The 22,624-nt window shown below is 52.1% G+C and overlaps 4 protein-coding genes across 5 annotated transcripts in view; 1 reads left to right on the forward strand and 3 right to left on the reverse strand.

The window, feature by feature from the left end:
• BSPRY (B-box and SPRY domain containing) overlaps nt 1-20,581 on the forward strand; it is a 24,436-nt gene extending 3,855 nt beyond the window's left edge. The window contains exons 4-10 of one of the 2 annotated variants that reach the window (XM_053282270.1): nt 629-654; nt 1,131-1,255; nt 2,355-6,056; nt 9,571-9,641; nt 10,711-10,801; nt 19,617-19,993; nt 20,319-20,581. In XM_053282270.1, coding sequence (XP_053138245.1) covers nt 629-654; nt 1,131-1,255; nt 2,355-2,875 — 672 coding nt within the window. In that variant the 3' untranslated portion in view covers nt 2,876-6,056; nt 9,571-9,641; nt 10,711-10,801; nt 19,617-19,993; nt 20,319-20,581. The remainder of the gene's footprint in view (nt 1-628; nt 655-1,130; nt 1,256-2,354; nt 6,057-9,570; nt 9,642-10,710; nt 10,802-19,616; nt 19,994-20,318) is intronic. The other variant, XM_053282269.1, reaches the window with a different exon arrangement.
• HDHD3 (haloacid dehalogenase like hydrolase domain containing 3) lies at nt 3,629-6,042 on the reverse strand. Its single transcript, XM_053282278.1, has 2 exons — nt 5,939-6,042; nt 3,629-5,470 (listed from the first exon to the last, which is right to left on the reverse strand). Exons 1-2 carry the CDS (start codon nt 5,958-5,960, stop codon nt 4,716-4,718), a joined length of 777 nt encoding a protein of 258 aa, XP_053138253.1. The 5' UTR covers nt 5,961-6,042; the 3' UTR covers nt 3,629-4,715.
• On the reverse strand, nt 8,283-17,775 carry ALAD (aminolevulinate dehydratase). The gene is made up of 12 exons (XM_053282279.1): nt 17,621-17,775; nt 16,395-16,544; nt 15,390-15,440; nt 14,411-14,507; nt 14,144-14,279; nt 13,654-13,737; nt 13,346-13,434; nt 12,927-12,982; nt 12,438-12,525; nt 11,323-11,409; nt 11,066-11,195; nt 8,283-9,052 (listed from the first exon to the last, which is right to left on the reverse strand). The coding sequence occupies exons 2-12, from the start codon at nt 16,505-16,507 to the stop codon at nt 8,985-8,987; spliced, it is 999 nt and encodes a 332-aa protein (XP_053138254.1). The 5' UTR covers nt 16,508-16,544; nt 17,621-17,775; the 3' UTR covers nt 8,283-8,984.
• Nucleotides 19,593-22,477, reverse strand: POLE3 (DNA polymerase epsilon 3, accessory subunit). The gene is made up of 5 exons (XM_053282280.1): nt 22,273-22,477; nt 21,577-21,651; nt 20,795-20,880; nt 20,408-20,526; nt 19,593-20,314 (listed from the first exon to the last, which is right to left on the reverse strand). Exons 1-5 carry the CDS (start codon nt 22,441-22,443, stop codon nt 20,142-20,144), a joined length of 624 nt encoding a protein of 207 aa, XP_053138255.1. The 5' UTR covers nt 22,444-22,477; the 3' UTR covers nt 19,593-20,141.
• Between the last annotated feature and the right edge of the window lie 147 nt (nt 22,478-22,624).

Genomic DNA, 22,624 nt, shown 5'->3' on the forward strand with positions numbered 1-22,624 from the left:
TAGACTATCAATGTATTCTCTTCACTTGATTGTGGAGAGACTCACTATGCCCAGAGGCGTGTTCAGGGTGTCTTTACCAGTGGGGCATACCCTTCCCGGCTTGATGGCGGCCATTGCTGGTCAAGGCGGGCAGCTGCAGGATCATACCCTGTCCCCCGTTTAATGTGCGATCTCCTTCCTACTGGTCTTTTGCTCGGATAGCAGCATCAACCAGGGTCTGCCTTGAAGCAGCTCCCAGCCCTGTTTCTAGATCCTGGTTAAGAGCAAGCCCTGGTTCACATTTAACCATGGTTAACATCAATTCAAACTGGCCGTTTTTAAGTCCAGGAGAGTGCTGGGAGCATGCGTAGCCATGGCTAAGGGGTGGCAAACCTGACCTCTGCACCGGCTATTCCATTCTGCCTGTGTGAACCGAAATGCACATTATGTGTAAATCTTGAGATTGACTTTGAATCACAAGAGCTACGAATAAGTGTTTTCCTCTCTTAATCTTGCATGGTCCTTGCTGTGGCTTCTCATTCAAGGGACTCCCCGCTTGGCTTCCGTAATACCGCAGCATGATGCTGGACCCTTCATTGGGTGCAACATTTCCCTCTTTGATAATCTCCTTTCTCTTTCTTCTTTCCAGCAAGCGGAGGAGGAAATCTTTGAGAGGTGAGTTCTGGCAGGGATAGATCTTTGGTTCAAAAGCCAGCCGTCCCCCCTACAACCATCTCCCTTACGGGCCGTGAACAAGCAATCCCTGCTACCCTTTAACCTATGGCTTTGTTCTGGCCAAAATCCCACTCACAAAACAGAATATCAGCGGTGAAAACCTGTGTCAATGGAACCCACATCCTTAAAAACAAACTACCAGGCACCCTGCAGAGAGAGAGAGAGAGAGAGAGTTTGTGTGTGTGTGTGTGTGTGTGTGTGTGTGTGTGTGTGTGTGTGTGTGAGAGAGAGAGAGAGAGAGATTAAAATTAAGTCTGTGTGGGCACGATTTTGTTTCTGCCAGCCACAAGGAGGGTCTGTGAGGGTGTACAGAGCAGAAGATGATCCTCAAGGGTGCCCACAGGAGTGGTTGCTACTGATGTGGCCCCAAAGCACTGCACCAGCCTGATAAGTATGCTTGCTTTTCCTGTTGCTAGGACGGAGGAAGCCGAAGGGATCTTGAAACCTCAGGAATCGGAGAAGTTAAACTTTAACCCGCGCTGTGCCCAGAGTGCTTTGCTCAGCCGGTTGTGGGCTTTGGCTGTTCTCTGCCGGACCCCAGGTCAGCGTCTCATCTGGGTGGGGGTTTGCTTTCGGCCAGCGGGGTTCCCAACCTTAGGAACATAGGAAGCTGCCATATCCTGAGTCAGACCCTGCTTAGCAAATGGGATAATTCTTGCTTGCCACCAGAAGACCAGCTCTCCTCCCCTCAACCTTGGGTCCCCAGATGCTGCTGGCCTACAATTCCCATCATGGCCAGAGGCCATTGCGGCAAAGGATGATGGGAGTTGTAGTCCAACATCCGGGGAGCCAAGGTTAGGAACCTGTGCTCTAGGAAGCTGCCCTTGTCTAAAACCCGCACAGATTCGACTTCAGTGCAAACCCTCTTCTTCCTTCACCTGGCCTCCTTGGCTTGATACTTGTCGTTCCCCTCCATGGTTTTTTTTTTAAATTTGTTAAATGAAAAAAATGTGCTTGAAAAACAGTACAATACCTTAAAAAACCAACAGCCACCAAGCTTCACTGCTTGTATTCATATAACCCAAGTTCTCAACACATCTGTTTGCTGAGCCCATGTGAAATTTGAGAGGGCAAAAAACTGAACTGTAATGCAGTTTGGAAACTGGAATCTGAAATGTCAGAACATTCCATTTTTGTGTTTAAGGATTCGCCCTTAGAAAGACCTGGCTGCCTCTCTGATCAGTTGAGATTCAGTTGGTGCTTTATGCTGCCTTCTGATCAGTGTATTCAGCATTTCACCCCTTGCTAAAGAAATGGCTCTTTATGACTCTGGTTGCCAATCTCTGCCACAGGATGTGGCAATGGCCACTAACTTACATGGCCTCTAAAGGGAATCTGACAAATACTTGGAGGCAGAGAGGCCTGTCACTGGGTATTAGTCATCATAGCTATATGGAACCTCCAGTTTCAGAGGCAGCCTACCTCTGAATAGCAGCTGGAGTTGGTGACAATAGGGAGGAGCTATTGCCTTTATGCCATGCTGGGGGGCTTCCCAGTGGCATCTAGCTGGCCATTTTGGGGGGGGGGGAAACCCAAAAGATTGGGATGCTGGACTGGTCAAAGATTTGGTCCGACCCAGCAGGATCTTCCAACATGATGTCAAACATGCATTGACCAATCCGCTTCCCCTGCTCGCACAGATGAAATCCACGTCGACGAGAAAACCGTCAGCCCTCTCTTGGTGCTCTCGGAGGACAAGAAAACATTGACCTTCAGCCCAAAGAAGGCCAGGACTGACCTGGACGGCCCGGACCGCTTCGACCACTGGCCCAACGCCTTAGCGGAAGAGTCGTTCCGCACAGGGATCCACGCGTGGAGAGTCAACGTGGCCAAGAGCGGCGCCTACAAGCTAGGGATCTCGTACAGCGCACTGCCACGGAAGGGTGCCGGCTCGGATGCCCGCCTGGGCTACAACCCCTTCTCCTGGGTCTTCTCTCGCTACGATAAGGAGTTCCGGTTTTCGCACAACGATCGCCACGAGACGGTGGAGCTCCTGAAGTGCCCGGTGGAAATCGGGGTCCTGGTGGACTTGGATGTGGGGGAGCTGCTCTTCTATGACCCGGAGTCCTGCGCCATTCTCCACGTGCACCGCGAAGCCTTTACCGCACCCGTCTTCCCCTCCTTGGCTGTGGCTGACCAAAGCATTTCTCTGACGCGGTGAGAGTGAGGTTTGGTGGAGGGGTTGTATCTGTCGCCTCTGAATACCGCAAGGTTATTTCCTAGAACTGTGTGGGACTGGTGGATAGATCAGTCTACGTTTTGATAGGTGGCATTACAGTTCCTTACAATTCAATGGACTGCACCTGATGTGTGGGGAAATCTTACTGTATTGATCTGAATCCAAGACTAAGCCCCCCCACCAAGTTTTTTGATATTCGAAATTGGGAGGTCATCTTAGATTCAGAGTCATGTTCCTTTTGAGTAAATGGAGGTATAGCCTGGACTTAACCTCTACTTTTTAAGGGGGTCATCTTATGTTCAGAGTCGTCTTTGGTTCAGGTGAATACAGTGTTCACTCCCTCCTCCTTAGCAGGCATAAGGGCTAGAACTGGATTTTTAAAAGCTGAGATTCTCAGAAAGTTGGATTTTGCATCTTGTACAACACTGTGTGCTCCCACGTATATTAGTATATGCACAGGCCTGCACAATAGCATTTCAACCAGGGAATGTGCAGCCTTTAAAGCATAAATGTATGAGACGACATGTTCTTGGTGTCACAAGTACTGTCCAGTAGGTTGCCATGACACCCACACAACCACATTCAAATACATTAGTCTACACTCTCAGTGGTGGCATTCTTCTAGGGAGTAATTGCATTTCTCCAGGAACAAATGTTATGGTATTGAGTAGCGGGCAGTGCAATAGCCTCACCACATTACTCATTAGAAAAGGATGCACAGACCTCCGCAACATGCAATTTACAGCTCTGGGTTTATTCTACAAGAGTATGCATCATCCAGAATAGGCCCACATGTGTGGCTGGGAGCCCTGAGATCAATAAAGACGTGCAGTTCCAGCCCAGGTCACTCCTAGCCTCTTCCTGCTCTCTCTGTGTGTGTCTGTGTGCTCGCATGTACCATCTGGAGAGTTAAACACTCATCTAGACTAGAAATGTCTGGTCCTCTGTTATTTCCACACCACCTCCCTGTCCTTGTGAATCAGGACTATGATTGTATGACTCCGTAACCCAGCAGGCTGTTCTTTCGGATCTCTTGGCCCTAAACAGGTTATTGCTTCGTTGACTACCTAGCTGACCAGTCTTTTGCCTCTCCTCACCCCTGCAAATCCCACTGTGTCCCAGTTGACAGAAAACCTGGGTTCTAGTCCTACCACGTTTAATCTGAATGACTAGTAGTAGGGGAATGAAAAAAGGCCGGCCCCAGAAATACTGAACCTTGTTCTGTTACTGTGCTGCTCCTTCTAATAACCACTTTGCTGTATCATGAAGTGTACAAATATACAACTAAAACACCAGACTTAACCATAGTTAGCCCCTGTGGGAAGCATGGATGTTGGGCCCACTTTTCCAGGCATAAGATCTCCCCTCCCTTCCATAGGCCAGTCCAGCAACAGACTTGGAGCTGATCAATACCCCCCTGCAAAATCTTGTGGTAGACTCCTCCCCAGGACTCTTAAATGCATTACTTAAATGGTTACCATTGTTGTTACAATTTACTGTTGTGAGCCGCCCCAAGCAGTATTGTACTGGAGGGACGGGGTGTAAATGTTAATAATAATAATAATGGGGAAGGAGGTTGCATTTTTTAATGCCTCCTTTGCCTTAAATAGCCAAACAGAGAAACTCGGCGTGTAGAAAGGTAGCACAGCAGGGAAAGGGCTAGTTTGGTTTCTGTGATATGCTAACTTTTTACATGCAGGGAGGGTTTTTTTTTTTTTAAACACAGGAAACGGTTCAAAAATGCAGTCCCACCACCACCTTAAGTAGTCTAGTCCAGGAAGGGCTCCACCACCAGAGCGTTTACAGACACCACCCCCGGCCCTTAGCCTTTTTCGATCAGAGACGGCAGGCACGAGAGCGAGGGCAGGATGTGGTCTTTCGGCACCTCCATCTCCCACTCGGCGGGTTCTGCGGCCGTCCTAAGCAGGAAGCTGTGCATCCCCACCTCCCTCGCCGCCTTATAATCATTCTCGTAGTGGTCCCCCACGTGGGCGGCCAGTTGCGGGGCCACCCCTGCAATACGGAGGGCTTCCAGGAAAATCCTCCTGTCCGGCTTTGCGCATCCCGCATCCTCCGAGGACAAGGTAAACTCGAAGTGCTGATGGAGGCCGTTCCGGACCAGGATCTCCTGCAGCCGCCGGTCAAAGTTGGAGACCACGGCCATGCGGATGCCCTTCCCTTGGCACTGCCCGAGGGTCTCCCTGGCGCCGGGCAGTAATTCCCAGTTGCGTGTCTGGGTGTAATCCTGGTACAGTTTCTCCGCCATGGGCAGGAGGACCCTCTCTTCATGGACTCCGGAGAGCCGGAAGGTCTCCGTGACAACATCCAGCCACCACTGCCTGGAGCTGAGGCCCTTGTCTAGGCCGTAGTTGGGGAAGCGCTTGCTGTGGGCCTCGTAGGCCCGGCGGAAGGACTGGCTGAGCGCCCCGGCCTCCACCCGCAGCCCAAAGGCCTGGGCCTCGGCGGAGTAGCTCTCGCCCACCGGGGACCGGAGCCGGAGAAGGGTGTCCTTCACGTCCCACGTCAAAAGCCGAAGCTTCAGCATTTCGCCGGCAGATGCTGTATGCCGATGTTGGCCTAGGAAGACAAACCGGGAGAAAGTAAGGAAAGGAGGCCTCGATCCCACCTCAACTTCCCATGGGCCAAATATTGGGCGACGTTGTTGACGTTATAGCCTGCTCCAATTCAACGTTTTTAAGACTCTTGCACTATGTTTCCTATTTCTAGCCAATGTGGCACCTTTGCAAACCACTGGGGAGATACCAGTTGCTCTCCAAGCTCTGGGAACAGCTTCTCTCCAGCCAGGAATTCACCCTGCCCCACACAGACAAAAGGGTTTATGTTCTGCAAGATGGGCACACTCTCATCTCCAAGCCCAAGAAACACCCTTGAGTTTCTGCAAGCCGCTCCCGAATGTTAAAAGACTGCGATCTCCAGATGAGAATCTGAGCTCTCTCCCCAAACCCGGCTTCTGCCACACAAACGTTTTGGCAGGCAGAATTATTCATTGTTTAATGAATAACCAAGGGCAGTATCGGACGAGACCTTTGCATAGCAGCGGATGCATCTAAGGAAGAGAGAGCGGGGAGGGACCCACAGCTCGGCGGTAGTGCACGTGCTTTGCACGCAGAAAGACCCACAGATGATTGACCTCCAGCTGAAGGTAAGCATGTCAAGTATGCCTCTCCATTTAAATACAAGAGTCAGTTGTCCAGAGTGTTGGAAATGGTATGAATGCGTTGAATTCAGAACACTTGAGACATAGCATGATTGTCTTAAGAATAATAAACAAGTCACATGTCATTGACAAATTCTGAAACTAGGATTTCCTTAGGGCAGGGATCTATTTGTTGTTGTTTTTTGTTGTGCTTAAGTATTCTGCAAAGCACACCACCACTATCAAGAGCCTGGTGGATTTGGGGCTTCTGGGAATGCCTGCAGGAGCAATCTCCTGGGAGAGAGATAAATTCCCTCTTCCCACTGCACCAGCAGGCTGTTGGAAATTAATGAATACCCGTTTCATTTTCTGCATTTTTTTTTTTTTTTTTGTGGTGGCAGTAAGAAAAGGCTGCTCAACCAGTTGGGCAGAAAGGAGAGGGCAGGGCAGAGCTGGGTGAACCTGTCGTTTCAGTTTCGGCACAGGGATAATATTGCACAACCAGCCCATTCAACCTGCAATGCCAGTTTGATCAGATTACTTTTTGGGCTGCATCGCTTCCACAGTGGCATTGAGCCCCAGGGAAAGGTGGCAGCGTAGTTGCAGTAGTCATTTAGGTATCCTGGATAACCAGTGTCAATAGACCCAACCTCCATGAATCAGCACACCAGAAATTAAACTGCATTTACGAAAAGGAGTCATAGGCCCTGCCAGGGGATTATGGGGCAGGACCCCACACCCACTTTTAGATCCCCACCCCACACAAAACATCCGCTGGATCATCACTGCTTTCTTTGAGGGCAGGTTCTTAATCCCAAGGTGCATTTGCAACACCCCAGGGTTTGACTCCATTATGAATAACTTTCTGCCTCTGAGCATGTGCAGAGTGCCACCGCCCACTAGCCAAACCTAGCGTGGAGTAACTATAGGAACAAGGCCTTCTTCAAGAAGGTTGAGAAGGGGTGGGGGGAACCCACCACAGGATTGCTGGCACAGCTTTTGTTCTAGAAAGCAGCGGCTGCATGTTGAAGGGCCCAGGGTCCAGGCAGGTTAGGGGGCAGATCTCTAGGCTTGAGGCGTGGTGGAGTGCTTTGACAGAGTGCCTCTGAGTAAGTGCAGAGTGCAAGTGGCAGCTGCTTGGGAGGGGAGGGCAGGAGGGCCACCCCCTTGCATGAAGGCTTGAAGCAAGGTGGGAGAAGGAAATTTGGCGGTTGGGGGGAGGATGGCAGGGAAAGGCCTCCCTAATCCAGCCCCCTCCTCCCCCACTCGAGTGCCAGGAGGAGGGGAAGGGGAACCAGTTCTTCCTCCTTCCCCGCTTACCTATTAACCAAGACCTCCTGCAGCTTCGCCTGGGCGGAGTGAGCATGCGTGGCTAAGCGAAGCATGCTCAGTGACGCCCAGCGGAGGTCACTTCCGCCCTCACTGTTGCCCTCTTTCTGGGCACAGTGCTTTTCTGCGGTCTGGAAGACTTTTCCCAGCAAGGTTCAATCCCAACCAGTGTTAAGGCCCCAAACGTGCTTCTGAATGCAAGGGCTCAGCCCAAAGTAGTCTCCCTTTTTTAAAAAAAATGGGCAGAGGTTGTGTGCCTCTGAGAGCCGTGAGGCGGGCTCTGCCCCATCATAGCAGCATGTTAACAGAGGGAGCTTTGCTTGCTCTGTTTTTGCAAAAGCAAACAAGGTGGCAACTCTAGATGCCAAGCAGGGATGAAGACCACCTCTGAGGATGTGCAGAGTGCATTTTCCTCACCTCTTGTTCAAAGTGAGTTGCCCTCACGACTTTAAATGACTGCAAGGCAGGCAGATCTGCAGCCGGTGACACTTCTTTCTGCTGCAGCAACGGGGCAAATTATGCGTGTTGAATGGCTGATTAAGGCATGCCCAGCTGAATGTGGGTTTGGAGGTTGAAGCTCCTGGACCTTCTGTGGTTCAAATTTAAAAGGACTGGGTAAAAAGACGATAATTTGACACTGGTTTCCCCTCCACTGAAATTTGGTACTGGCTGCAGCAGAGCACAGAGGCAGGGATAAGCCAGTGTGATGTGGTGGTCAGAGTGCTGGATTAGGATGTGAGAGACCTGGGTTCGAATCCCCATTGAGCCATGAGCCTCACGTGGCGATCTTAGACTAGATAGCATCTCTCCATTTCTTGAGCACCCCTGCCTAATAATCCCACTGCTCTCCCACCCCCAGTCTAAATACTTGAACTTAAAAACAACACCCAAAAAACTCAACCATTTCTTTCCGGAAAATATTAGAACTTTTATTTTATTTGCACAGTTTAATTTAAACCAGTACACAGAAAGGCAGGAGTCTGGCTTCCTTGAGGGGACATGTGAGAATTCTCATTTTCCCTGGGGAAATTTCCATTTTCCTCTCACAAGGTTTGGCTTCGTCATTGCTGCCTAGAACACCTTGTGCAATTAAGTGTTCAGTCTAATGCTATAGCGGGCAACTCTGCCTATTTGGGGGATATTTCTGGGCTTCTCTTTGTCACACAGCTTGGTTTTTCATCACAAAAAGGACCCCCCCCAGGTTAAAATCTAATTTAGGGGCCTCTTAAGTAGGCCTCCGCCAGCCCTCATCTCCATAGTTACAGGACACCTTTCTCCTGGACTTTTCACCAAGGTGCTGCTTCTGCTCTATATAAACCATTTTGGCTAATCTATAACCAACCAGGCGGTTGGTGCAGAAAAGGAAACGGGCAAGAAATGCAAACTGTATTTTGCTGGCAAGGAAAGGGGCCCAGAAGGCTTAGGGGCTGCGGATTTTGCTAAAATTGCACTGGAAGCGAGAGAGAGAGAGAGCTCTTCTGGTTTCTCAGGAACATCGAAGCGTGTATGGAGTCGGCGTCGGCTTCCATGACAGATCCCATAAAGATCTACTTGGTGCTTCTCCTCGGCTGTCCCTGTTTCCGCAAAAGGGGCGCACGCCACGCCTCACGCCTGGCATTCCTTCAGCCACTGCAAGAGCTGAGGTACGTAGTACGTGATGATGATATCGGCCCCTGCAACAGAATATTGTAAAAAAACAAAACCCAACCCTTTAAAATGTATATGCATCCAAATAAATATCTCACCTCTCATGTCAAAGCACTTCAAGGCAGCCCATTTAAATATATAACCACTGTGCTTTAAAAAAAAAAAAAAGGTCTGTATATTTATATCTGCCTTTCCTGGCATAAATATCTTTTGCTGCCCTGCCAGTACACCCTCTCAGCTCTTTTAAAGGTAAAGTGTGCCATCAAGTCGATTTCGACTCCTGGCACCCACAGAGCCCTGTGGGGTTTTCTTTTGGTAGAACACAGGAGGGGTTTGCCATTGCCTCCTCCCGCACAGTAGGAGATGATGCCTTTCAGCATCTTCCTCTCTCGCTGCTGCCTGATATAGGTGTTTCCCATAGTCTGGGGAAACATACCAGCGGGGATTCTGCTTCTGCTTGCTAGTCAAGCCATTTCCCTGCTTTTTGAAGTTTCTTTAAATCGCATCGGCTCAACTCCTCTTCCTTCCTTCCTCTCTTCTACAGGCCACTGTGTCACAGAATCTCTGGGAAGCAACCTGCGGACAAGGCGATTTGTCTTTTTATTGACTATCCAGGTGAGCAGAAAGTAGGTTGGGACAGACTAGTAAATCTCCGGGAAACTGGCAGCAGGCCGACAAGGGTTCCTCTCCCAGTTGCTTAACAACAGCGAGCAAGATGGCTATGATAATATGTATAGGGCACAACCATGCACGCGTGTTGCTTTAAAGAATTCTGGGCCGTAGGCCATAGGCATTGCTTGCCCATAACATGGGAATCTGCCGGGCTGCCTTTGACCAGGTCTTTAGGCAGTTCTTCTGGTCAGTTTCAGAGCTCTGCCCCAGAATCCCTGCCCTGGAGTAACTGACAGAGATTTCCATCTGAAGATGCCTCTTATTCTAGGGCAGGGCTCATGGCGTGCAGAAGGGAGCTGAGCCTCTGCCAGGCCCTGCTGACTGAGCAAAGAGACACCTTTTAAAGTGGGGATTCTCTTATATTTAGCAGGGGGAGAGCAACTGGCCCTATCCAACCCCAGCACAGCATCCCTCCAGTGGCCATTGCTGGTGTCTACCTAATGTTTATTTTTAGATTACAAGCCCTTTGGGGACAGGGAACCATCTTCTTGATGTCGTATTTATTTTTCTATGTAAACCGCTTTGGAGGATTTGGTTGAAGTGCAGTATAGAAATAGTAGTAGGCCACCATTTCTGCATTTGGCCACAGCAGGTCCTGCTGTTATTTTGCACCAGATTTCGGCGGGTGGGTCTCATGCGGTTCTAGTGGGAAAACCAAACCCAGAAGCCTGGCCCTCTCTGTTATTTGGTGCCAACTATTTTTATTCCAGCCTTTAATTAATGTAGAGAATGTATTATTACTTAAGGGCCTAAAAACAAGGCACAGTATAAACCTAGTACAGCACCTGCCTGCCAGTTTATAATCTAGCCAGGCACTGCTTTACAGAGGGCCAGTGTGGTGTAATGTGTTAGACTGCAGTTTGGGAGACCTGGGTTCAAATCCCACGAATCCCTCCAGTGGCTGTTGTTCGTATCTAATGTTTCTCTTCAGATGGTGAACCCTTTAGGGTCAGGGAACCATCTTATTTTTTATTCCATGTAAACCGCTCTGGAAATCTTTCCTGAAAAGCAGTGTATAAATATTAGCAGCAGCAGCAGAAATTCACTGAGTGACCTTGGCGCACCCCCACCCATCCTAGCCTGACCTACCTTACAGGGTTGTTGTGAGTATAAAATGCAGAGGAGTGTGTGTGTGTGCTTTCGTTGCAAGTATAAGATGAAGGGGCCTCTTATTGTGAGTTTCCTGTGAGGGCAGGGTAAACACACATGAAATAAAACGGAGGGGAAGGATGAGAGAGGTCAGGAAAGGCATTCTGCAGCAAGCACCAGAAGATGAGGGTGGGGGGGTGGAAGCCCCACGCCAGCAGTCCAAGAGGGAGTGGACCTCCTCCTCCTCCTCCTCCTCCTCCTCCTCCTCTTCCTCTCACCTGCTCTCCTGAACCCAGCCATGGCCTCCATCACTGCCGTCTTGAGGTCAAAGGCCTTGGCTTGGGCTCCGTGCCACAACATGGCAAACTCGCCCGAGACGTGGTAGACCGCCAGAGGGTGGCTGGGGTGCTGCAATGTAAAGCACAGCTTTATGGGTTTGAGAGCCGGCCTCAGCCCTCTCTCTCGAGGGGGTGGCTCAGTCACTGGGCCCCCAGCTTCTATCCCCCCACCCCAGAGGCGGAAGAGGGTGACTTACCCTGTCCTTGACTTCCCGCACCAGGTCGAGGTAGGGCATCCCTGGCTTGACCATCAGCATGTCGGCACCTTCCCGCACATCCCGGTCCTGGGGAGAAACACACCCGCCGAAAGAGAAGCAGGCCGTTAGAGGGGGAATCCCGACAGCTCCCAGTTTGGGGCGGCCAGAAGCTACAGGGAAGGGTCCGTTCAACTACTTGCGTATATTTCATAAATCGACCGAAAACAAAACTACTAGGAAGTGCCTTGGAAGGTACTGTCAGACGACTGGCCTGGGCCCATAGCTGGGAATGTGGGGCTGTAGCTCAGCAGGAGAGCATCGGCTTTGTGTGCAGAAGGTCCCAGGTTCCCTCCCTGGCAGCATCTCTAGGTAGGGCTGGGAGAGGCTCCTGCCTGGAACCTGAGAGAGCCGCTGCCAGTCTGGGCAGACCACAGTGAGCTAGACTAGGCAAAGAGGCACCTTTCAAAGTGGCGAGTCTCTTCTGTTTAGCAAGGGAAGAGCAACTGGCCCTCTCCATCCCCAGCACAGCATCCCTCCAGAGGCTGTTGCTGCTGGTATCTGCCTTCTGTTTCTTTTTATATTGAGAGCCCTTTGGGGACAGGGGGCCGTCTTCTTGATGTCTTATTTATTTTTCCATGTAAACCGCTTTGAGAACTTGGGTTGGCGAGCGGTAGAAAAAGACTGTAGTAGGAACCCACCAGGACTTGCTCCTGCCACAGTCCTGGCTCATCCCAAGACGGGTCTGTTGCTGAGGAACTAGGACACGGGCGAGAACAGCAAGGAGCACTCCTGATGCAGCCAAGCCAGCGACCCCCGATCAGCAGGCTCAGCCTTAATCCCCAATCCCAGACAAACTAAATCCACTACTAAGAGGATCTCCGTTCTGTGTCGCAGGGAGGCCAGGGTGGAGGAGGGTTTCCGCAGCCCCCACCAGCCCGGAACCCCTCCGCGTCTCAGGGCAGCCAAGCCTTCCCAAGCGCCGGCTTCCACCTAGCGTCCAGAGTGCTGAAGAGGCAGGGACGGAGGCCAGGGCCTCCCTTTCAGGGGGACACCCTGACAAGACACCCTGGCCACCAGGGAAGTTGCTAGGCAGGGCCTGGGGGGGCGCCACTCACCACGGCCCGCGCCGCTAACCCCCGGGCCCCTGGAGGTAGCTGGTAACACCGGCGGTCTCCAAAAGCGGGTTTGGATAAGGCTGCATCTCTACAGAGCAACGGGTAGAGGAAGAGAGAGAGAGAGGATTAAGGCGGTAATTCATTGGTCCCATTCGGACATCACATTCTTACAGCAACAAACCATAGCTGGCTGGATCCTGGAAGGTGCCCTGAGCGTCTCCATCCCCGGCTTACTAGAAAACATCCCCGTCTTTCAAGCAGTTTGCGGCGATATCTCAAGCAGGAAGCAGCCGTTTGAGATCCTCGTTCGTAGCGAGTGCTCAGACGACAGTTTCCGGACGTCACAGCAAACTGCGGTTTGATGAACCCCAAGGGCTGATGGGAAATAACCCGCCTAGTCCAGCAAAGCAGCCGGAGTTGGGGTATTCTCCAGCCCGTTCGACCAAACCCTCCGGCCCAAGGTCCGGAGGCACTTCCCGGGCCCCTCACCTGAAAGGGCCGTAAAAGCAGGAGGCGAACTTGGCACTGTAGCTCAGGACGGAAACCTGTGGGCCGGAGAGAGAGAGGAGGGATCAGCGGGCTTGACAGTGCCCACCGGACTCTCGAGCAGGTTATTTATTTAAAGACGACAGCCAGCCTGCCCGACGCTTTCTCCCTTCCCTCGAGGCTAGCTAGTGGGGGTCAGCACAGAAGCTGTGGTGCGGCAGAGGCCAATGACTGCCAGGACACCTTGAACTCGGAGGGTTAGGCCCAGCTGCCCAGAAGAAGAGAGAAGACTAGTGCACAAATCGGCCAGCAAGAAAAAAAATTCTGGCACATAACGCAGCTTTTGAGGCTGAGCGCAGGTGAGCAGCTGAGCGATCAGGCCCCTTAACCAGCGGTCTCCATGCCGAGACTTCCAGACCCACCTTATTGCCCAGGTCGTTGGAGATCAGGGCCTCCTTGATCGCACGGATGCGCCCGTCCATCATATCCGAGGGGGCTACGATGTGGCATCCTACAGGAACGAGACAGGACGGGGACAAGATGTGCAGGTGAGAACCAGAGGACAGCACAGAAGGGACAAAGAAGCCAGCCGTTTCATTGGCAGGAGTCCTTCCCTCCAGACCCTGAGGAAGCTACTGGATCCTGAACACACTGGGCCAAGCCAGCCAGCCACCTCTGTGCTGCTTTCAACAGGAGGATGGATGGCGCTGCAGCAAGATTCATGTCTCACCTGCCCTGGCGTAGGCCAGTGCGACCTCAGCCAACCTCTGGCAGCTGGCCTCATTCTGGAGAGTCCCATCTTCCCGAAGGAGGCCTGGAAAGTCAAAGATAAAGCCAAAACATGAGTCTCTCACTACTTTTCTTCCTCTTCCAATCCCACCACTTTTCTGAACCGAAGCCAACGGGCATCTATTGTATGTGCAATAACCAGTATTGCTATTTCACAATTGGTATGTGCAATAAACAGTGTAGCTATTTGACAATTTCAGCTTATGTTTGTTTCAAAAAGCAAGTTTCTAACCCATCAAGACAGCTTTGTGGGCAATGCCTTGGAAAACAAAAAGAAAAACCCTGGAGAAGCAGGAGGGTTCGAGCAAGATTTCCAGCGGTCTGACAAGAGAGCATGAGCACCATGCATCGACCTTTGCCCTTCCCCAATCTTTCCTACTGGAAAAATTGCATAATAGAAATTGCAGAATATCTCTCTTTGTGGCACTTACCACAATGTCCATGAGAGGTATATGGACAAAGGCAGACATCGCAGGCAATCAGCAGCTCAGGGAACAAGGAACGGATCTTCTGGATGGCCTGAATTGCGGGCGTGTCTTTTGCGTCGGCCGCAGAGCCCTGCTCGTCCTTAGGAGGGGGAAAGAGGCTGCTTAGCACGTAACTAGCGGAAGGACTCAGAGCAGAATTTGCACAGAATGCTGGAAATTCTACGTTCAAGCTATCATGCTATTGTTGCTGCCACTGATCGCCTTTCGCACCTTGGTAGTGTTACTCGGGACGCCAAAAATCAGCACGCACTTCAGGCCAGCGGCCACCAGGGGATGCAGCATCTCTTCCAGCTTGTTGACGCCATACCTGTGGAGGGAAGAACAGGCTTGCTACTGCTCAGACTTCACACCAAGTGTCCCTGTTCATTAGGAAGGGAGTCGCAGAAGCTTTGGGGCAACCACGCCAGAGCCAGACCCTCCAGCAGTTCTGCCTCACTTTGCAGCCTGGCTGGGCAAGGGACAGGGCCCTTTATCAGTTCCTGCAATGGGTGCACGGCGGCCTTGGGATGGAGGTTTTATCTCTCATCTCCCAGAGGCAGCTGGCAACAAAGGGGCGATTTATCTTGGGAAACCAAGGCCAAACCCTCAGCCTTCGTGGAGAAAGGAGGAGGGTATCGGCTCTTCTCTTGAAGAATCCGTTATCTTGCAGGCCCACAAGAAGATCAAAACGTGCGAGCTGAGGACAGAAGCTGCTTTGTTCCATTCTCTCCTCACCACTGAAAGAGCGCCACATCACACACACTACCGGATTGTACCGCCTCTCAATATTTTGGAAAACAAAAATAAATCCCCAACCAGCTTTCATCGTCTCTTCTAGCCCTGGAACCCTCATATTTGGGTCCCCAGTGGCTGATGGACTACAGCTCCCATCATCCACAGCCACTTTGGCCGTGGATGATGGGAGCTGTAGTCCAACACCTGGAGACCCCAGGCTGGGTTAGTATCTGGAGACCCAAATCTGGGAATCCCTGGCTCTGCTGGCCTCTGACTGTAATAAAATTGATTGATTGGGAATCCCTGAGCTAACCAAAGGAAGAATATCTCCTGCGACCAGCTTCTCTTGGAAGTCTTGCCTATCCTCACAGACACACCCCAAGGGACCCTGGAGAGCGGCTACTGCCAGCCAGAGTGGGCAACAAAGGAACTCGGGATAAGGCAACGTCAGATGTCCAAAGAAATATTTGCTTACCTGGCCTGACCAGGCAGGCTGGCGATGGGCTCCACGGCATCTGGGCTGTCCCTGGAAGAGTTAAAGAGGAGGAGGGAACGTGAATTCCCACCCAGGAGCCCTGCAGGGGCTGTACTTGGCAGGGGCTGGAAGCAAAGCAGGGAGGCGGAAGAGGCCAGCAGCCGTGCCAGAGACACCGGCCCAGAGCCAAGGCCAGGCAGCTGTCCTGCAAATCCGCCGTTCTCTTGGAGGAGGAAGAGGAGGAGAGGCCAGGATTCCTGGGGGCTGTGGCACTCCCGCTGCCAGGAGGCTGGAGCCGGGAGAGAGGACTCCCTCGGAGGATTCTGGCCGCCAGTGAACCAAAGGGCTCCCGGCCCCCTTGGAAATAGCCGGCTTTGTGGGCCTGGTTTTGCTCCGTGCGGAAAGGAGTGTTCCCAGTCTGACGCCTCTTGCCAAAAGGCAGCAGCGTGATCCAGTGGGCAGGGATCCAGAGGCAGGCCCGGGTCCAAGCTGTGCTGCTGCAGGGTGAGGGCTGGAAGCCTCTGCTACAAGTCAGCAGGTTCGAATCTGTCTGCTTTGAATCTCACCTCTGCCACACACTCAGGACTTGGTCTCAGGGAAACCAGTTTTTGCAACCATTTGCAAAACATAATAATAGTGCCCCACATTACAGGGTGGTTGTATGTGTAAACACGCCGAAGCACTATTGCTAAGTCCCCATTCAAACGGCCTCTTGTGCCTTGAGGTGAGACTGAAGAACATAAACAGAGTTCTGCCAGATCAGATCAAAGACCTGCATCCTGTTTTTCCCCACGGTGGCCAACCAGATGTCCCGTGGAAGCCCACAGGCAGGCCACGAAGGCCGATAGCCCTCCCCCACTGTTGCTCCTGAGCAACTGGTTTCCAGAGGTAGACTGCTCCTGAAACTGGGGGTTCTATTCCTAACATTATAAGCTGAAACAAATATTAGTACTGCCTGGCTGGACCGGATCAGACGTCCAGGCGATGGGGAGGCGACGGACTTACGTGACAAAGATGGGGTAGATGAGGTTGGCAGCGCTGAAGGCGGTGTTTGTTGTCTGCCAGGAGCGAAGGACCGGGTGGAAGTAGCCACTGTGCAAGAGAGACTCTGCCTGCATCTTCAGGTTTCGGCAGCGGGTTGCAGGAGAAGAGACCCTGGAACACACAGAGAACTGCTTTAGGGTGTGTCTCTGCATCCCTGGAAGACCCTCCGCGATGGATGTGTGCCCAAGTCACTCTGAGGTGGCTGCAGCAGCGGAATCTTGGGCCCTTTGCTCTTAACAGAGTCACATCTACGTGTGTGTGGCACAGCTGGGCAGCTCTCTGCCCTGAGGGGCTTACAATCTATCATTAAGCCCGAGGAAGGCGAGGGAGACGGAGGCAGGGTGAATGGAGGGAAGGATCTGCCATTATTGAACCAATACACCGCCTAGAGATTTGCATATCAGGTGGTATAAAAGTATGATAAATAAATAACAGCTGGGACCAACTTTTTGTAGATTGGGGTCCCCAGCCTTGATATCTGTCCCCCCTCCAGCCAGGTGTTGGACTACAGCTTCCATCGCCTGCAGCCACTGTGGCTGGGAATGATGGGAGTTGTAGTCACACAACATTGGGGACCCAAGGCAGGGAGCAGCGGTTTTAGGAGGTGAGCAGGAGGACAGGCACTGAGACCTTGGGGTTGGGATGGGAAGCGGTTTTGCCCTTTGTAACAGCTGCCCTGCCAGTGGGGAGCGCGCTCCTATCCCTGCCGCCTTGTCCAGCTGTACTCGGAGATCCTACACTCGGGCCCCCAGGAGTGCAGGGGCAATTGCCGGGGGGCCGAAAAGAGGCAGGGAGTATCTTGCTTTGCGGGGCGGGAGGGAAGACCCAGAAGGCAGGCAGTTGCGCTCGGCATCCCAGAGCCAGGGCAGGCGCTGACTTGCTGAATGGCAGCCAGAGAGAACATTGGCACTGGGGGCGAATGCAGGGGGGAAGCAAGTGCATCGGGGCAGAGACCGCCCCACTGCTCCTCCACTTGAGACTAGAGCCCTCCTCCGAGCTGCGGGGGGCTCCAGGGAAGGGACCCCGCGGAAAAAGCTAAGCAGCCCGTCCCCCCAGCTCTGCCCAGCCAAAGCCAACGCGCAGGAGGGGATCGGCGCCCACCCCCGTTGCATCGGGCCATGCAAGGGCCAGACCCCAGCAGGGTAAGCCCGGAGACCCGCCCCGCGCCGCCCCCCAGCTCGGCTCACCCACTGCACGCAGCTCGCCCTGGTTGCAGCGCTGCAGGCTGGGGACGGTCCGGGTCGGTGGGAAGGAGTCGAATCTGCTCTTTTCCCGGCAGCCGCCGCGCTCCCTCCCCCCCCTCTTTGCATGGCCACACCCTCCCAGCCGCCCCCTTAAAGGGACACGCGCGCCGCTGCGCCCTGTGCTCGTACAGCGTCGAGCACGCTAGTGCCAGCCAGGCTGGGCGCGCACGCGCCTGTCTTCTGGGCTGGTGGGGTGGGAAGAATCGTCACCCTCTGCCCTGGAGATCTCAGATTTCCAGGGCTGTGCCTCGCTAGGCCACTTCATACCATTCCCCAGCCGGCTAGGAAGTGGCTCTACTCTTGCATTTATGTTGAAATCATTGCAAACTCTCACTTGGCCCAAGCACAAGGAATTTGCACAACAGGGCTGGACTTCTTCATACCCTGCAACACGATGGTGCGCAGGATAAGAAATAATCTGTGCCTCTTTCACAACGCGCGCACACCCTGTTAAGTGAATCAGTATGCCCGCCTGGCACACCTCCATGCCCCAAGCTCCTGCACGGGGTTGTCTTCACTTTCCGGTGGTACACCGCTCTGGCCTCCTGCCTCAGTCTTGCAAGGACTGAAGAGCCAGCTAAACACCAAGACAGAGTCCACTCTGTTCCACTCAACTGCAAACTATTGCAGGGGTCATTAGTCTTGGCTCCCCCAGATTTTGTTGGACTACAGCTCCCATCATTCACAGTGACATTTGGTAGTTGTGGCTGTGGACGATGAAAGTTGTAGTCCAGCAACACAAGGTTGAGAAACCTGAGCTATCAAACAGGTGTCTCTAAACATGCACAGAGTGGCCCCAGCCCACCAATGAATCAACCACAGCCTATGTTCTCTCCCTGGGATCTCCACATAAAGCAGAGAGACTCCTGCCTGCAACCTTGGAGAAGCCGCTGCCCATCTGTGTAGACAATACTGAGCTAGATGGACCAAGGGTCTGACTCGGTAGAAGGCAGCTTCCTATGTAAGCCATAGGTCAGTCAGAAAACAGCTGCCTGCTTCCACACAGAAGGTCCCAGTTTCAATCCCTGGCCGAATCTCCAGGTAGTGCTGGGAGGGACCCCTGCCTTTAACCCTGGAGAGCCACTGCCAGTCTGTGCAGTCAAGGGCCCAGTGTTTACATGCGAGGCAGTATCCTCCTACTCCTGCTTTAGTCACAGCTGTCCAGGAATGGCCACCAGCCACTTTCGGCAGCTCTTCCCCCACACTGTGCTTGATCTTCTCTCCCTCCACCCCTGGCTGTGGTTAATGCCACTTTGACAGCAGCCTTTTCCTTCTGGAAGCCAGGTTTTGTTTTTAACTTGCTGTTTCAAGGGAAACCCAGTTGTGTCCACACTCTTAAGCATAACGTTCATAAAATTTGTTTGTGTTTTTTAATTGTTTGCTTGTGCCCCCAGGGTCTCAGGACAAAGAGTGCAGTGTTCCCTTCAAGGCGTGAACACTTTTTGGATGTCTGCTCAGTTAATTTTAGATCCCGCTCAGGCTGAATCAGGAAGGCCCCACTCTGAATGCACATGTGCACAAACTATCTTGATACTGCCACCCAGAACAAAACTCATTCCACAGAGAAAAAAATTAGAGGGACCACTGAAAGGGTGGTAAGGAAATGTAAAATAATAAGTCCCAATTTACTGCTGGGGGAAGACTGAAGCTCAGAGACACAAACATACAAATACGAGTACTGTACATAGAGGACTGAGACCTTTCTTTGTTGCCGCTGTAAAAATGGGAGCCAGGGACCCTTGGTGATCTATTGCAAACAACCCAGAGCCACTAGTAAATCCCAATCCAACTTCCGTCTGCCCAGCTCTATTCCACTAAAGAGCAATCTGGCTTGCTCACACTATGCACTTGTTATCTGAACTAATCCTGTAGTGTATAAACTAGTCAATATTTTAATGCATTTTTACTTTGTGTGTGTGTGTATCTGTTTTTAATGAAGTTCTGTTAAACAAAGAGCTTTAAAAACAAACAAACAGGGTCGAAGTCGACACAAGTCCACAAGTTTCACATCCGAAGCAGAAACACCAGTCCAGGGAGAGAGGAGCTCTCCGCAGCAGTGCCAACAGGCTGCACTTGAAGGGAAGCAGAAGTAACGAAGCCAATGGTGTCCAGACCCCAGGAGAAGGCACCGCCGGAGCGAAGGGAACTGGAGACAGTCAGAGGAAGATGGCCTCGCTACAGAAGCCTCTCCACAGCAGCCACCTTTTACCAAAAACGAGGCAAACCATTTGCAGACTGGCTAACCAGAAATACAGCTGACCCGGGATGCTGTTACCAAAGCCGGCTTGTGTAACATGCGTCTGTTTGCCTTGGCAGGTACGTGACTTTTCCATCCCCCAATACCAAAGGCCCAGGGTTTATATTCAATAAGTTGCCCAGGGCACTGGGCTGTGTGAACAATTTGTTCCCTTCAGGGAGACACGGCTTTGCCCCAAGCAGCTCTCTGAAACTGGCTCCAAGAAGCTCAGTTCTCCACCTCCTCCTCCTCGTTCGGTTCCTCCTCCTCCATCCTTTCATCCTCGTCTTCGTTCTCGTCCTCCCGGCTCTTGTCGGGGTCCTCAGAGTCCTCCTTCTTGTCCTTGTCTTTCTTCTTGAGATCTGACCCTCCCTTCTTACCTTTCTGCTCACGTCTGTAAACTAGGGAGAGCAAGACACACCAAGGTATGTGTTAAAGCCAGGCACACGTCAGTCAGCTGGCAGAGGCAGACTGGAAACTGCGGTCCACATTACCTTCCAAGGACTCCTTTAAGGGACCCACGAAGCGCTGGAAATCCATTTCTTCCATGGCTGAAAGGACATCTCCGGCATTCAGCGTTTTCCTCTTCCCCTTCATGGCAAAGTTATTGGCACTAAACAAGGAGGTGGAAGCAAAAGGGAAGTAAAGTAAAAAATTATTCTTCATTACCACTGAAAAATTGCAGCCTCTATCTTTTTGTGTGTGTGTGGGGGGGTGTTTTTGGCTCCCAAAATGCTTTGTTGAATTGCAAAATCCCTGGCCGCTGCCAGTCAGTGTAGAGACAACACTGAGACAGAGGGACCAAAGGTCTGACTCAGTATAAGGCAGCTTCATATCTTCTGAGAGTTAAGAGTCCCCACCCAGGGTTCTCCAATGCTTACCACGATGTGGCATACAGCACAAACACACTGGCGGCCCGCGATATCGCACTACGGGCTTCTTTGGAAATGTTCACTCCATCGGGAAGCTATGAAAGAAGAGATGTACGTTAGACTGGGGGACAGAAGTACCTCCTCTCTTCAGGGGGTACCAGGGGACGATTCAATGCAGAAGATTTGAAGAAAACCATTGCATTAGCTGCTTGCCCAGCAAGCAGTAAGTCAGGTTGTGCTTTCATCACCATGGAGTACATAGGAACAGCCCTGCTGGATCAGGCCCCAGGAGGCCCATCTAGTCCAGCGTCCTGTTTCACAGTGGCCCACCAGGTGCCGCTGGGAAGCCCACAGGTGGGAGCTGAGGACATGCCCTCTCACCTGCTGGTACTCCCCTGCACCTGCCTCTGAGGCTAGAGGTGGCCTATAGCCCTCTGACTAGTAGCCACTGATAGACACCTCCTCCATGAAGTTATCCAAAGCCCTCTTAAAGCCATCCAGGCTGTTGGCTGTCACCACATCTTGTGGCAGAGAATTCCACAAGTTGATTATGCGTTGTTTGAAAAAGTACTTCCTTTTGTTGCTCCTAAATTTATTGGCAGTCGATTTCATGGGATGACCACTGGTTCTGGTGTTATGCAAGAGGGAGAAGAATTTCTCTCTATTCACCTTCTCCACACCATGCATGATTTTATAGACCTCTATCATGTCTCCCTCCAGTTGTCTGCTTTCTTGCCCCGGCGAGTGGGATTTGTAGAGGCCGGTGAATTCCCTCCCACCCTCTTACTCACCACTTCCTTGATGATGCGGGTTATGACAGCGTTGGGCAGGTTGAGGTCTTCGGGCCGCTCCGCCATGGTGGGCACCTAACATAGGAACATAGGAAGCTGCCATATATTGGAAGGACTTGGAAATGGGTAACAGGAACGCCTATTCCTGTTTGGGATGAGATGAAGGGCAACCAGCACTACCTGTTAAGCTCCGGTGGCTTTCCGAGCCCATGCTAGGAGGACCAACTACATATACCGAGGATATAATCAAGTACACAAGATTCTCAAACTTGTACTGCAGGAAGACTCACTTTTCTTTCTCCCCACCAGCACTGGGAGGTATTCCCCACCCCAAAGAGGCCACTCTAACCTGCAGCTCTTGGGAGGGGGGAGAAGCTCCTGCGCATGCACAGAGTGCAACTAGGGAGACCAAGGAACCCCACACGGACACGCACACCTGCAGAGGGTGAAATTGGATGGGGGAAAGGGGGCATACAGTCTGTGGAAGAGGAGGCACCCCTCCTGTCTGCATTCGGGGGAGGAGGGAAAGGGTGGCTTGAGCATGCACAGAGTGCAGCTCTGCAAACACAGACCCCACGTTGCATTGTGGGTAAAGGAAGCTCCTGAGCATGCACAGAGTGCAGAAGCAAGGGATCCTTCCTTGCAGAGAAAGGCGGAAGCCCCTCTTCCCTTTCCTCTGCCCGCCCATGCACTCACCCTGGAAGGAGAGGCCGCTCCAAAGCTGCGCAGATCCGGATCACCCGCCGGACGGAGCCTCCTCCAACCGCCTTTTCCTAAGCCACGCCCACTCCTCACCGCCCCAGCATGCACCGCGCAAGGCCAAGCCGCGCGCTTTGGGTCGTGGGGGTCAGCTGAGTCGAGGGGCATCGGCACTTCCGGTTGTAAACCTCCCTCCCTCTCGAATCTGGCCATGAGCAGGGAAAGTTCTCATTGTATCGCTGGTCATATATATATATATATATATATATATATATATATATATATATATATATATAAATAATATATAAAATTGTATCGCTGGTTATATATAATATCCCACCCGTGGCGC

The sequence above is a fragment of the Hemicordylus capensis genome, chromosome 17 (assembly GCF_027244095.1).
Source record: "Hemicordylus capensis ecotype Gifberg chromosome 17, rHemCap1.1.pri, whole genome shotgun sequence".
Taxonomy (NCBI): Eukaryota; Metazoa; Chordata; class Lepidosauria; order Squamata; family Cordylidae; genus Hemicordylus; species Hemicordylus capensis.

Bases quoted from the DNA above. Each gene is read 5' to 3' on its own strand.
- HDHD3 (XM_053282278.1), bottom strand. From the start codon at position 5,960: ATGCATCCGCTGCTATGCAAAG. The intron at 5,471-5,938 runs GTCTCGTCCGAT...TTGTCTTCCTAG, and splicing joins GCATCCGCTGCTATGCAAAG to GCCAACATCGGCATACAGCA.
- ALAD (XM_053282279.1), bottom strand. From the start codon at position 16,507: ATGCAGGCAGAGTCTCTCTTGCACAGTGGCTACTTCCACCCGGTCCTT. The intron at 13,738-14,143 runs GTAAGTGCCACA...TTGACTTTCCAG, and splicing joins TACCTCTCATGGACATTGTG to GCCTCCTTCGGGAAGATGGG. The intron at 12,526-12,926 runs GTGAGGGGCCCG...GTTGCTCTGTAG, and splicing joins TGCTTTTACGGCCCTTTCAG to AGATGCAGCCTTATCCAAAC.
- POLE3 (XM_053282280.1), bottom strand. From the start codon at position 22,443: ATGCCCCTCGACTCAGCTGACCCCCACGACCCAAAGCGCGCGGCTTGG. The intron at 20,881-21,576 runs GTGAGTAAGAGG...CTTCTTTCATAG, and splicing joins CCCGCATCATCAAGGAAGTG to CTTCCCGATGGAGTGAACAT. The intron at 20,527-20,794 runs GTAAGCATTGGA...CTCCTTGTTTAG, and splicing joins GTGCTGTATGCCACATCGTG to TGCCAATAACTTTGCCATGA.